Source organism: Rhinopithecus bieti, unplaced genomic scaffold, assembly GCF_001698545.2.
Source record: "Rhinopithecus bieti isolate Rb0 unplaced genomic scaffold, ASM169854v2 scaffold_32008, whole genome shotgun sequence".
In the NCBI taxonomy this organism is placed as follows: Eukaryota; Metazoa; Chordata; class Mammalia; order Primates; family Cercopithecidae; genus Rhinopithecus; species Rhinopithecus bieti.
In genome coordinates, this window is record NW_016814433.1 from 2,054,372 (window position 1) to 2,067,025 (window position 12,654).

At 39.8% G+C, this 12,654-nt stretch overlaps 1 protein-coding gene across 10 annotated transcripts in view; it reads right to left on the minus strand.

Annotated features, from left to right (window-relative positions):
- Positions 1-12,654, minus strand: part of KIAA0753 (KIAA0753 ortholog) — a 66,038-nt gene that overhangs the window by 46,285 nt on the left and 7,099 nt on the right. For 5 of the 10 annotated variants that reach the window (XM_017850521.1, XM_017850527.1, XM_017850524.1 and 2 more), the window contains exons 3-6: positions 6,225-6,849; positions 2,519-2,625; positions 1,277-1,339; positions 632-847 (exon numbers count right to left, since the gene is read on the minus strand). In XM_017850521.1, the coding sequence (XP_017706010.1) occupies positions 632-847; positions 1,277-1,339; positions 2,519-2,625; positions 6,225-6,849 (1,011 nt within the window). Of the gene's footprint in view, positions 1-631; positions 848-1,276; positions 1,340-2,518; positions 2,626-6,224; positions 6,850-11,089; positions 11,249-12,654 lie in introns of those variants that run through there. The other 5 variants (XM_017850525.1, XM_017850526.1, XM_017850529.1 and 2 more) reach the window with 5 other exon arrangements.

The window sequence follows — 12,654 nt, forward strand, 5'->3', positions numbered from 1 at the left end:
AACACCATGCAAACTTCAGAGAGCTATAAAATTGAGGTATCTTTGTCACCAGTGAAAAAAGAAATAAAACAAAGTTTACCGGATTTGTCCACACTTATTTACAGGTGATCTCATCTATCTAGAGAAATACAAGAGTAGGAACACTATCAATTCCTGTCTAATACATGCCAGTTGTGATTTCTAGAACTCTCTAGCTGCATCACAAGATGTAAAGTTCTGATTCCATATACTGTACCTTTAAGTGTTTCTTCTTTTCTAAAATCCATCTAAATTAAACACTGATATTCTAATCTAAGAATTCTTTACTGGTTTCCTTTTCTATGCTAATACATTTTTTTCTCAAATGGCATGGGCCAGGGAATGGGACATTCCGTTTAGTTAATGAACCTGGTTTAAAGTTGTTATATGTTTTATATTCAAGTCACCAACTTTTGAAGTAGTGAAATACGATAACATAGACTAGACTGTAAAAATACAAAATAAAAATAAGTGTTTCTTCTGCTCTCTGCAAAGCTTTTAATTCACTAGGTAATGGCTTTGTCTTGTATCCTCCATAAATCCTAACAAAACTAGGTAATAGTAAGCATTACTTCCGATACACCTCTAACAAAAATTGGAATCAATTCCATACCTCAATTTGTTGCAGAATATCTATAACCACATCAGGAACAGAAGGGTCCGCATCCAGCTTGGCAGAACAAAGTGAAAGCTGGCGAATAAGGCTGCCCAGTTCCCTATACCGAGCAGGAAGTGGATGCTCCCCTCGGTCAGTAAACTGAGTGACAAACATCTGTAAGGCCCGAATGGCTCCTCGATGGGCAGCCGCCAGCTTAGACATTGCCCATGACTGGTAATAAACAAGATGAGAGAAGTTATTTCCATACTCAGAACTTGCTATCACCCAACTTCTAAGAATATGTATAGCCTGTCTTCTTTCTGTATAAAGTGCTTTCTATTGTGAAAACTTTTTCATAGTAAAGTGAGTTTAAAGTTTTCCAGTGACAGTCTTTTCCTTACTATTCCCAATTTCTTATACCAGCAGCAACAAAAATAAAAATCTATTCTTTAGAACCTGTTCCTTGGAAGGCAACCATATTCAGAATATTTAAAGTGCTCGCTCCCTCACTAACAGGTTTCTACAAGTACTGAAAATAACATTAGTGCAGAGGACCCTACACAATACTAACAAAACACTGGGAAATGTGATTTATAGGTAATTTATAATATTTATATTTATAAATATTTTTAATTTATAAATAACTTAATTGCAGCATACCTTCTTAGTGTGTTTAATTTTATGTGGACTCAATTTATCCAATTCTTCCTGGATTTCTTTTACCTGTTTTGTAAAGGAGAAAAAAGAAAACTTCATACCTTTCCATGGATCTTTTTTGTAGAAAAGGATACATCGATATATCTCGTCTTGTCCAAATATAACCATTATTAACTCAAGTCACTTGAAAATGAAAAAAGGCTCTTCATTCATGCACCCAAAAAACAGTTACTGGTTTCCAGTTCAAGATGGTAAATAGGCAGTGTTCACCTTCCATTCCTTGGTCCCCAGTGTAATAGGAATTTAACACGAAGGAGTGAAGGTGGAGGTGACTCTGGAAATGTAGGCGGGCTGGATCGTGAAGTCTTACATGCCACGCTGAAGAGTTTAGCTTTCATCCTCTAAGTTACAGAGAGCCACTAAAGTCTTTTAAGCAGAGGTCTGACATGGTAAGATTCATGTTTTAGAGCAATCTCTACGGCAGCAGTGTAGAATAAGAACTGAAATAGAACCCAAAAGAATACAGTGCAAAACCTAACTCAGGCATGTTCTTTTCAACGAAAAAGTACAGTTTTTGGTTCAAGCAATAAGGCTAACATGTGACTTCAGTGACCAGAAATGAGTAAAAGGCTTACTAATGTATAAGGCATGAAAGTCACAACAAACGCTTTTTAAAAATCCATCACAACGTAAAGAATGTAAATGCCTGTGTATCAGCCACTAAAGGTGTCCTCAAAGACACTTAACATGGTCTTTACTCTTTGCTGTTTATCAAATTATTTACTATTACAAGCTTCTATACATTATAAACATGAAATAGATGGGAAACTAACAAGGTCCCTTTCCTCTAAGACTGGGGTCCACAGCTAGGACCAAGGGTTCAGGGTAACTGATCCACCTGACTTCCTATGCAAAAATATGTGCTATATAATGTGTAAGCATCTTGGGGGTGGGGAGGAGAGGCTTTTAATAGATTCTCAAAGGTCTATGACCTCAAAAAGTCAAGAACCACTGTTTAAGGAGTTTGGCCACACCCACACCCACACCCCCCCACACACACACGCAGATTACAAAAAGAATAAGAATTATTTGCCCATGTGTTCAGGAAACTGAGCCTCACAAATCTCTCAGAACTCATATGGGATACTCCAGTGCTAATCCTTCTGAGACAAAAGGAAAACGGAAACTCTCTAAGGAAGCAGTACACAAGGCTGACTGCCCTACTTCTCCCTGAACTTTTCACACCTGCTGCTGGAGCACGTAGAGCATTCGGGCAGAGCGAGCAGCTTGCTCCTGTCTCCTGACACGGATTCGACGTTCTTCATCTGGATCCAAAGCTTCTTCTAGTCTATCTGAAAATATTAATAGTTTTCCCCAAAAGTGGATTATAAACCACATATTAAAACTTACAAAGACTTCGATTACTTACAGAAATAATAAAGTTGAAGATCTCTGGTTTTATTAAGAAAAAAATGAGGCTATCATAACACAAAATTTCATTTTTCATCAGCCAAGAAACCAGCAGTAAGTGGACCTGTGTGCTGACTGAGAGATGGAAGGGATATGAAGACACTTACTCCATCAAGCTTCCCTCCAGCCAGAACTCCCACTGGACAGCGATTTCACTATGAGGCAACTCTTACTATTTTAACATTCTTTATATTGAGCCAAAATCTGTTATTCTTGCTATTTTTTCAAAAACTTTTTATTGGCCTATTGTTATGTTTAGCAAGATTAGTTTTACAATGTAAAGAAGATATTAATAAATGCCTATTGATCAGCCACTAAATATGTCCGGAAAGACACTTAACATGGTCTTTACTCTTTGCTGTTTAATAGAGAATAATCAAATGCTGAATTCAAAAGAGGAATTCAAAAGAGGAATTCAAAAGAGGAATCCCGGCCAGGCATGGTGGTTCACCCCTGTAATCCCAGCACTTTGGGAGGCTGAGACGGGCAGATCACCTGAGAGTTCGAGGCCGGCCCGGCCAACACGGCAACACTACATGGAGGTTGTAGTGAGCTGAGATCGTGCCACTACACTCCAGCCTAGGTGACAAAATGAGACTGTCTTAAAAAAGAGAAGAAGAAGAAGAAGAAGGAGAAGAAGGAGAAGAAGGAGAAGAAGGAGAAGAAGGAGAAGAAGGAGAAGGAGAAGAAGGAGAAGGAGAAGGAGAAGGAGAAGGAGAAGAAGAAGAAGAAGAAGAAGAAGAAGAAGAAGAAGAAGAAAAAAAAGATACTAAGATAGCATCTTATCATAATCTTTTGTTTTCTTTTTCTTTCTGAGGCAGAGTCTCACACTGTCACCAGTCTCACACTGCAACCTCCACCTCCTGGGTCAAGTGATTCTCATGCCTCAGTCTCCTCAGTAGCTGGGATTACAGGTCCACACCACCACACCCAGCTAATTTTTGTATTTTTAGTAGAGACAGGGTTTCGGCACGTTGGCCAGGCTAGTCTCAAACTCCTGGCCTCAAGTGATCCGCCTGCCTCAGCCTCCGAAAGTGCTGGGATTACAGGTGTGAGCCACCATGCCCAGCCTTACTCTTGATTTCAAAAGACAAGTCCTTTCTCTAACATATTAAGATAGCAAGTCTTAAAATTATTTGAATGCCTAGAGTCTTCATGCATTTCTCAGGAAGCATACCCTTGTACACACTGGTGCTCTACATCTTCAAAAGACTGGTTCAAAGAAATTGTTTCTGGAAAACTGCCTGAAGGAGATGCAATCTATCTATTCCTTCTAGGCTGTGGTTTCCAAATACACTTACACAAATTCTTATACAAAACTCCAATATAGTCCAATTATCAAAGAAAAGGGAATCTTCAATTAGTAAAAGTGTATTTTATAAGTTCAAATTTTTCATATTTACTCTTTAAAACATCAAACAATGCAAAGAATATAAGGCTGTTTTGAAGAAAGCAAAAATCTGAAGTCAGAAGTTGTACATACAGATGTAGTCTCATGAGACCTTATATGTCTAATTATTTTCATCTCATTTGGGCTGCATGGTAGGGACGAAATCTGGCTTCACATACTTATATGAACACAAATGGAACGGGCTTAGGTGGGGGGTTTGAAGGCTCACTGCAGACGATTTCTGATGCAGCGCTTGCAGCTGTCTACAGAGCAGCATTGGGAAGCACAAATGGGCCTTCAGGGCTACTTAAAAGGGGGTCTGCAGCCAGGGGCCATCGCAAATTATTATTAGTCCATGAAAGGTTAAGTACAGAAATTTAAAGCATACATTTACGTGTTTCCATAGCAGTTTGCCACTACTGTGACATTTTTATTATAGTTCACAAAGTACTGACTTATGACACACTGAAAATTTATGTAAATAAAATAAACCAACCCAGTACTTCCCCACAGAGGCTTTGAAAGCTCTGTTCTAACAGTTCCCCGGTATTAGGCCAGATCACCGGAGCAGTGGGCCTTGTGGCTTTGTTCCCCTGCTCGCAGGGCTTCCAATCAAAGTGTGTGGCGGGCCATGCCACAGACTGACACTAAGGAATGTCAAGAGAAACAAGCCATAACATTTCTGTTATTTTTATACTGGAATGTTTTTGAATTGTTCGTGATATTATACAGCACACTCTTGAAGAAGACCTGCAGGAGAAATTTCTTTCTGGCCTTAATATGTGGAATCACTGTTTTCCTTACACAATTGTTTTTTTCCATCTTAGACTTTGTAAATTCTCCAAGTGATTGAAGTTCCCTCTTTAGCTGGCTCCTAGGAAGCTCGGAAGCAAATCTGTGACTCATCCCTAGTAAATGTTTTTCCTTTCCCTTTGCTTCCTTTGCCACAATGCCGTCATGTGCATTTTTGTTTTATCTCATTCAATCACAGGTATTTCTTAAGGTACCTTAAATTCTTTACATAAGATGCATATATGTACATATGCATAAATTAAATTGAAAAGGCAAAAAATAATTCTAGACTATGTACTACCCTAGCACAACAGTTTCTTTTGATGCTCAACTCCATACCCCTTGCAGGCTGAAAGCTGGGCTTGATTCCCTACTTGTTAGTTATGGTAACCCCAAATTCTCCACAAGGAACCAGTCTTCTACTCAGCAGGGAAATGCAAGGGCCCTGAGAACACTGCAGAACTGTAGAAAACCATATACGATGATTAAACTTCTTCCTTCCTACCCTGTGCTCACTTTACACATATACCCACAACTTCCCTTGTCACTGGTGTGTACTCACCTAAATACTGCCCAAGTGAGAACTGGTTTTACCTATAATATAAATACATTATGTTCTTTTTTTGAGCAAATTGAAAAATAATTTTCCCAGAAGAGGGAAAACATTATGGGATAATTTGCACTCAGGTCCCAGAAGACCTAAGGTTCAGCCAACATTAACGCCACCTCCTAGGCTGGGCCCTCAGTCAGTGCACATTCGAAGGGCAGCCACAGTGAAAAAGTCCTTTTTTTTTGATACGGAGTCTCGCTGTGTCGCCCAGGCTGGAGTGCAGTGGCGCGATCTCGGCTCACTGCAAGCTCCGCCTCCCGGGTTCCCACCATTCTCCCGCCTCAGCCTCCGAGTAGCTGGGACGACAGGCGCCCGCCACCATGCCCGGCTAGTTTTTTTTGTATTTTTAGTAGAGACGGGGTTTCACCATGTTAGCCAGGAGGGTCTCGATCTCCTGACCTCGTGATCCACCCGCCTCGGCCTCCCAAAGTGCTGGGATTACAGGCTTGAGCCACCGCGCCCGGCCTGAAAAAGTTCTTTCATGTCCCTCGCTGGAAAGAGGAGCTGCGGCAAGACACTGTTCAAACGCTAAGCCTAACTGTCTTGTCCTGAGTGCTCACACTCCAGTGAACCAACTCACAGAAGGAAGAAATGAAATTGCTGTGGGGGTTGAGGGTCCTCAAGGAATGCATTTAAACTACCCCATACTCACAGCCTTAAGTCGAAGAAAATAATCTAATTTTTCTCACCTTTTTTAGTTACCTCTTCAATTCTGTGGATACAACTGCTCAGTTCTTTCTGGAGTCGCTGGACTTCTAGCAGGCTTTTCTGTTCGCTTATGCTTTTGTGGTCGCCTGTCCTGGGATGAGGCTGAAGTCCCGGATCGTGGGTGGGTGGTGAATTTGGCACAGTGAGATCTGACTGGCCTGGATGAGATGAGTAAAGGTATACTTTGGCACCCGAGCTGGAGATTTCTACTTTGGACGGCTGGTGGCTGCACGGACAGGCTGCTTGACTCTTTGATTCCTTCCTTTCCACCCTGTGGTCAGGTACCTTACATTTAGTATGTCCACACTTCCGAGAGCTTTGAGGCTGACTTCTGAGATGATGTTCTTTTATATGTTCTTCAAATTGTCTTCGTTTTACATCTCTTCTGGCTAGGTGGACAGCATAACTAAGTCTCTCTTCTGATATGACAGAAAATGAAACAGAACTGCCTAGGTCAGGACCAACTCTACAATCTGCATCTTTACAATGGTATGATTCATTGTATGAGTGCTTCAGTTTTTCAATTCTAATGGCATGCGGACAAGAATATCGGATTGCCAAGTTGCTTGAATGTGTAGGAACATTCCTATTAAACTGCAGCTGGTTCTTTAAAAAGCAAATAAAAGCAGACATCAGAAAAATTCCATATTGTACAGTTGGTACATGTCTATAATCAAATTTCTAAAATTTCGCCACCAGCTCATTAGTGCTAAGAGGCATTTTTCTATTTTACTGATAGACACAGCCACTCTCCTACACCCTTGGGTTCATCACATACCCCTGGTTCTGTCCTACAATCATCCAGTCCCATACTATTATCCTTCTGTTTACTAATGTCATACTGGGACCCACTTCTAAAAGTCAACCCAGAAAGTTTCAAGCAGCAACCACTAAGTCCTTCAATTTCCCAGTTATGGACTTCTGTCCTATTTCAAAATGTCAGGCCCCAGCAAGTGACCAATATAACCCATTGGAGCTTTCTTAAAATGTGTTCCATGGATAGACCCAAGCCATCTGATAATGCTTCTTCGTAAGTCTTCCTGAGACTTCATTTGGTGGCTGGATCCATCTTTTACCCTGCCCCTAAGTGTACCTCACTTGAAACAGTCTCCTTATGCTTTCTTACACAGCCTCAAGTTTTTGTCAGTTTTCCTCATAATAAATACAAGTTTTGCTTCATTTTGCACTTAAACACAAGCATGTTTCCATATCCCTACAGTTTTTATTTGTCATTGTTGCATTTTCTAAAACCAATGAATGGTCTTTTCATGCTTAACTATAATGTTATTATTAAACGTTTAGATTGCTCCAGTTTTTCCACTAATATAAATATTACCTCAATTAATATCTCCATCCATTTAGTTTTTTAACCTTTTAAAATTACTTCGTTAGGATAAATTATCTGTTCTGGGATTATCAGTTTAAAGGAAAGAAACGATTTTATGGCTTTAAATATATACCCTCCTTAGGCCTTCCAGAATGAGCCTGTCAAAGACAGGTCAATAGCCTGAGGAGAATCCATGCCTACAAATTCAATGAACCCAGTCCTGTGATGCCTTGACCTTGGAGATGACCTCCTCAGCTCTCACAATCAGTGTGTTTATATAATCACAGCCATCAAGGGTCACTTAAAAATAATCCATTGTGACAAAACTTCAGGAAAGTATTTCAGATTTTTTAAAAGTAGTTAAAAAGCTCACTAAAGAGAAAACAAGTAGTTACCATCTGAAAAGTACATAGACTGATGAGCAGTGTTTGTCATTTGAGGTCAGGAGTTTGAGACCAGCTTGGCCAACATGGCAAAACCCCATCTCTACTAAAAAAAATACAAAAATTAGCTAGGCGTGATGGCGCACGCCTGTCATCTCAGCTACTCAGGAGGCTAAGACACAAGAATTGCTTGAGTCTGGGAGGTGGAGGCTGCAGTGAGCCGAGATCGAGCCACTGCACTCAAGCCTGGGTGACAGAGAAGACTGTCTAAATAATAATAATAATTATAATTATTGAAGTATAAAAAGATCAAAATTCAATAAAAACAGGGAAAAACATATGAGTAATTTACCAAAAAAAAGGTCCTTAGGTACGTATAAAGATGTTCAATCTCATAAGACAAATTAAAAATACATGGAAATACCATCTCTTACCCAATCGATTAGCAAAAATTTAAAAGTTTAGTAATACACGCTGTTGGTGAGGCAGTGGGAAGCAGGCACCCTCACAGAAGAGGTGCTGGTGGTCATGCAAATTGGCATAATTTTTATGGAGGGGAATTTGGCAATCGCTAACAAAAACACACGCATTCATCACTTTTTTTTTAAATGAAAAAGCTTTAGAGCAGGAAAGAAAGAAAAGGCACTTGAAAGAGACCCAAGCAGGCAACTTGGAGGACAAGTGTCACATTTACCTTTTGACCCAGGAGTCTCACTTCTAGGAATTTACCCTGCAGATACACCACCAACAATACACATGTATAGGGTTACTCTGTGCCCTATTGTTTGTAATTGTAAATTACTAGAATCAATCTGAGTCCCCATGGAGGACAGTGGCTAAATAAACAATAGTCTATCCACAAAATGCAGTAAAACGAAGATGCAAAAAAAAAACGAGGACGATCTCCATGACACTTCTATGAATTAATGTGGCGAGATTGCAATATATTGTTTAGCAGAAAGCACTAAGTGCAAAAAGTATATTTATAATATACAGGCCGGGCGCGGTGGCTCAAGCCTGTAATCCCAGCACTTTGGGAGGCCGAGACGGGCGGATCACGAGGTCAGGAGATTGAGACCATTCTGGCTAACACGGTGAAACCCCGTCTCTACTAAAAAATACAAAAAACTAGCCGGGCGAGGTGGTGGGCGCCTGTAGTCCCAGCTACTCAGAGGCTGAGGCAGGAGAATGGCGTAAACCCAAAAGGCGGAGCTTGCAGTGAGCCGAGATCGGGCCACTGCACTCCAGTTTGGGCGACAAAGCATGACTCCGTCTCTAAAAAAAAAAAAACATAATATACTACCCTTCATATAAAAAAAAAGACACAAGAAAATATATATGCGTCTGAATGGCTTGTGCAAAAAGAAACAGAAAACAAAAATCAGAGACTAATGAGACTAGTTATCTACAGGTAACCGGTAGAAATAGGATAGAAAGGACAGAGGGAATGGGGTAGCAGATAACTTTTCTGAATATATTGTTTCGTATATTTGGAACCATGTTAATGTTTCACATATACACGAGAGACAGGAAGAAAGAAATGAATGAATGCAGGGAGGAAGAAGGAAAGGAAGGAAAAAAAAAATCCATTAAGGATAGTGAAAAACCCTCAAATAAATACCAGCAGAAACCAATGAACCAAACTGAATCTCAGATAAATAACATAACCACGCTAAAAAGTGAACATGAAAAACATTAACCCCAGTAACTTTTGAACACAGTATTGGGACTATATGCCGTCAGGCTAAATTTAGACAAATGTACTCCAAACAAATACTGAATTCTAATTTTGCAGGCTTCGTTTTGAGCAGAGACACAGATTACAATTCAGAAACGACTTTTTGTACATTCTAGAATTGAGCAAAAAAGTGAATATATTGTGGATAATGAGAGCCAGCTTTCATGCTCATGGACATGGGAGTTGGAAATACGTAGTGTTGGATTTGAATTGGAGGTACTTGTGTGAACTTGTGAGTTTTAATACAGACATCTAGGCAGACAGACACAGAAAGATACATAGACAGAAACAGAAGGAAGAAGGGAAGCGAAAGAAAGAAAGAAAGAAAGAAAGAAAGAAAAAGAAAGAAAGAAAAAGAAAGAAAGAAAGAGGGAGAGAGAGAGGAAGCAGATGAGAAAGTGTACATACAGGTATGTGAGTATGGATGTGCATTTACGAATGTGTGTACATGTATGTATATGCACACAAGTATACATCTATTTCCTAGCTCTGTCCTCTGAGAGGGCCTAGAAACAGTGACAAAACAGTATCAAGGAGCACATCCAGCCCCAGATAGTGATTTTTTAAATTTCATTCTCCACTGAAGAATCAAAGTCTCCTTGGATAAATGGTTAATTCCAGGGCCAGGACAAGGAAAAGACAAGCTAGGCCTGGAATATCTTTTATTTATTTATTTATTTATTTATGAGACAGAGTCACCCAGGCTGGAGTGCAGTGGTGCAATCTTGGCTCACTGCAACCTCTGCCTCCTGGGTTCAAGTGATTCTCCTGCCTCAGCCTCCCAAGTAGCTGAGATTATAGGTGTGCACCACCATGCTTGGCTAATTTTTTTGTATTTTTTAGTAGAGATGGGGTTTCACCACAGTGGCCAGGCTGGTCTTGAACTCCTGACCTCAGATGATCCTCCTGCCTTGGCCTCCCAAAGTGTTGGGATTACAGGCATGAGCCACCACACCCAGCCTTGGAGTGTCTTTTGACACCATAAAGTGGTCAAGGACTGATGAGATCATGTCAAAGAGACACTAGGGCCAACTCGAAGTGGCTCTCACTGGCTACATCAAAGACCATTTGAACATCAAAATAAATATCTGCACAACAAAATAAATAATGGGAATAAAAAATAATACTGAGTCTGTGCTGAAATAAATAAATAAGTACCAGGAAAAGAAGGGAAAGTTCTTCCTTATAGTAGTAAGGCAACAAGTAAATGTAGAAGGAGGGTAAAATTAGAAATCCCCATTTGCCGACCATCATAATAAAAAACTGATTCAGGCAAAAATACTAAAAGGAGTTGGTGAAAGTTTGAAGTGTTAAAAAGACATTAACATAGTCTCCAAGACAAATAATTACAAAAAGCAAAGGAGTAACTTTACAATAAAAAAACTAGGCAGATACCACCTTAATCAAATGATGGAAGTCAACACCGCTAGTGCTGGGACTAAACTGGCAGCATGTCCTTCCTGATAGGGTGCACTGAGAAGCACTCAGTATCATTCAGTGGTTCTCCTGCCAAAAGTGCATGACCTGAACGTAATTGTGAGAAGACATCAGGCAAATCTAAATTGAGAGAAAATCCACAAATAACTAGCCTATATTCTTAAAAAAATCAATGTCACAAAACATAAAAACAGACCCAGGAATCAGACTAAAGGAGACTACAGAGGCATGACAATGCAAAGCATGTTATGATCTTGGATTTTCATTTGCTATAAAGGACACTATTGGGACAACTAACAAAATCTCAGTAAGGTCTGTAGATTACATGATAGTATTCACTTAATGTTAATTTCCCGATTCTGATAATTGTACTATGGTTATAAAATAGAATTCTTTATTTTTAGGAAAAAAATACTTAGAGGTAAAAGGGCACCATGCGCTGCAATTTACTCCTTTTTTTTTTTTTTTTTGTAGGCGGTTCGCTCTGTCGCCAGACCTGGCGTGAGTGGCGCAATCTCGGCTATGCAAGCTCCTCCTCCCGGGTTCACGCTCCAATTCTCCTGCCTCAGCTCCTGAGTATCTGGGATACAGGCGCCCGCCACCTATCGCCCGCTAGTTTTTTGTATTTTATAGAGACGGGTTTCACCATGTTAGCCAGGTGGTTCGATCTACCTGACTCGTGTCCGCCGTCTCGGCCTCCAAAAGTGATGGTTTACAGGCTCCACCGCGCCCGGCCGCAATTTACTCTTAAGTGGTTTAGAAAACAACATATGTGTGTACAGGGATAGTCAGAGAGAGAAGGAGGGAATATGTAGCAAAATGTTAGCATTGGAGGAATCTGGGAGAAGAGTATCCAGGAATTCTGTGGACTATTCTTGCAACTTTTCATAATTTAAATTTCATTCTGAAATTTATGTCAAAAAATTATGTCAAAAAAATTTTTTTAATTTCTTTGTACACCACGATAACATATTATTAAACACCCACCAGAATGGCTAAAAAGACAACAACAAGTGTTGACAAAGATGTGGAGCAACTGGAGCTCTCATACATTGTCAGCAGGAACGTAAAACAGTACCACCACTTTGTAAAAAGGTCCAGTGGTTTGTTATAAAACTAAATATACACCTACTCCATGACTCAGCAATTTCACTGTTAGGTATTTACCCAAAAGAAATGAAAACATATTCATAAAAAGATCTGTATAAGAATGTTCATAGCAGCTTTATTTATAATAATCCCAAACTGGAAGCAGCCCAGGTATCCATTAATTGGAGAATGGATAAACAAACTGTGGTATACTCATACTATGGAATGAGAAAAAAGGATTAAAAAGGAATAAACTACTGATACATGCAATAACACGGATGGATCTCAAAAACTTTACAGCTAGTGAATTAGTCTTAACACCAAAAAAAAAAATAAAATCCCACTTATATAAGGTTCTAGATCAGGGAAAACCAATCTGTGACGGAAAAAATAAGAATAGTGGCTGCCTCTAGAGGGGAGGAGTGGGGATTGACTAG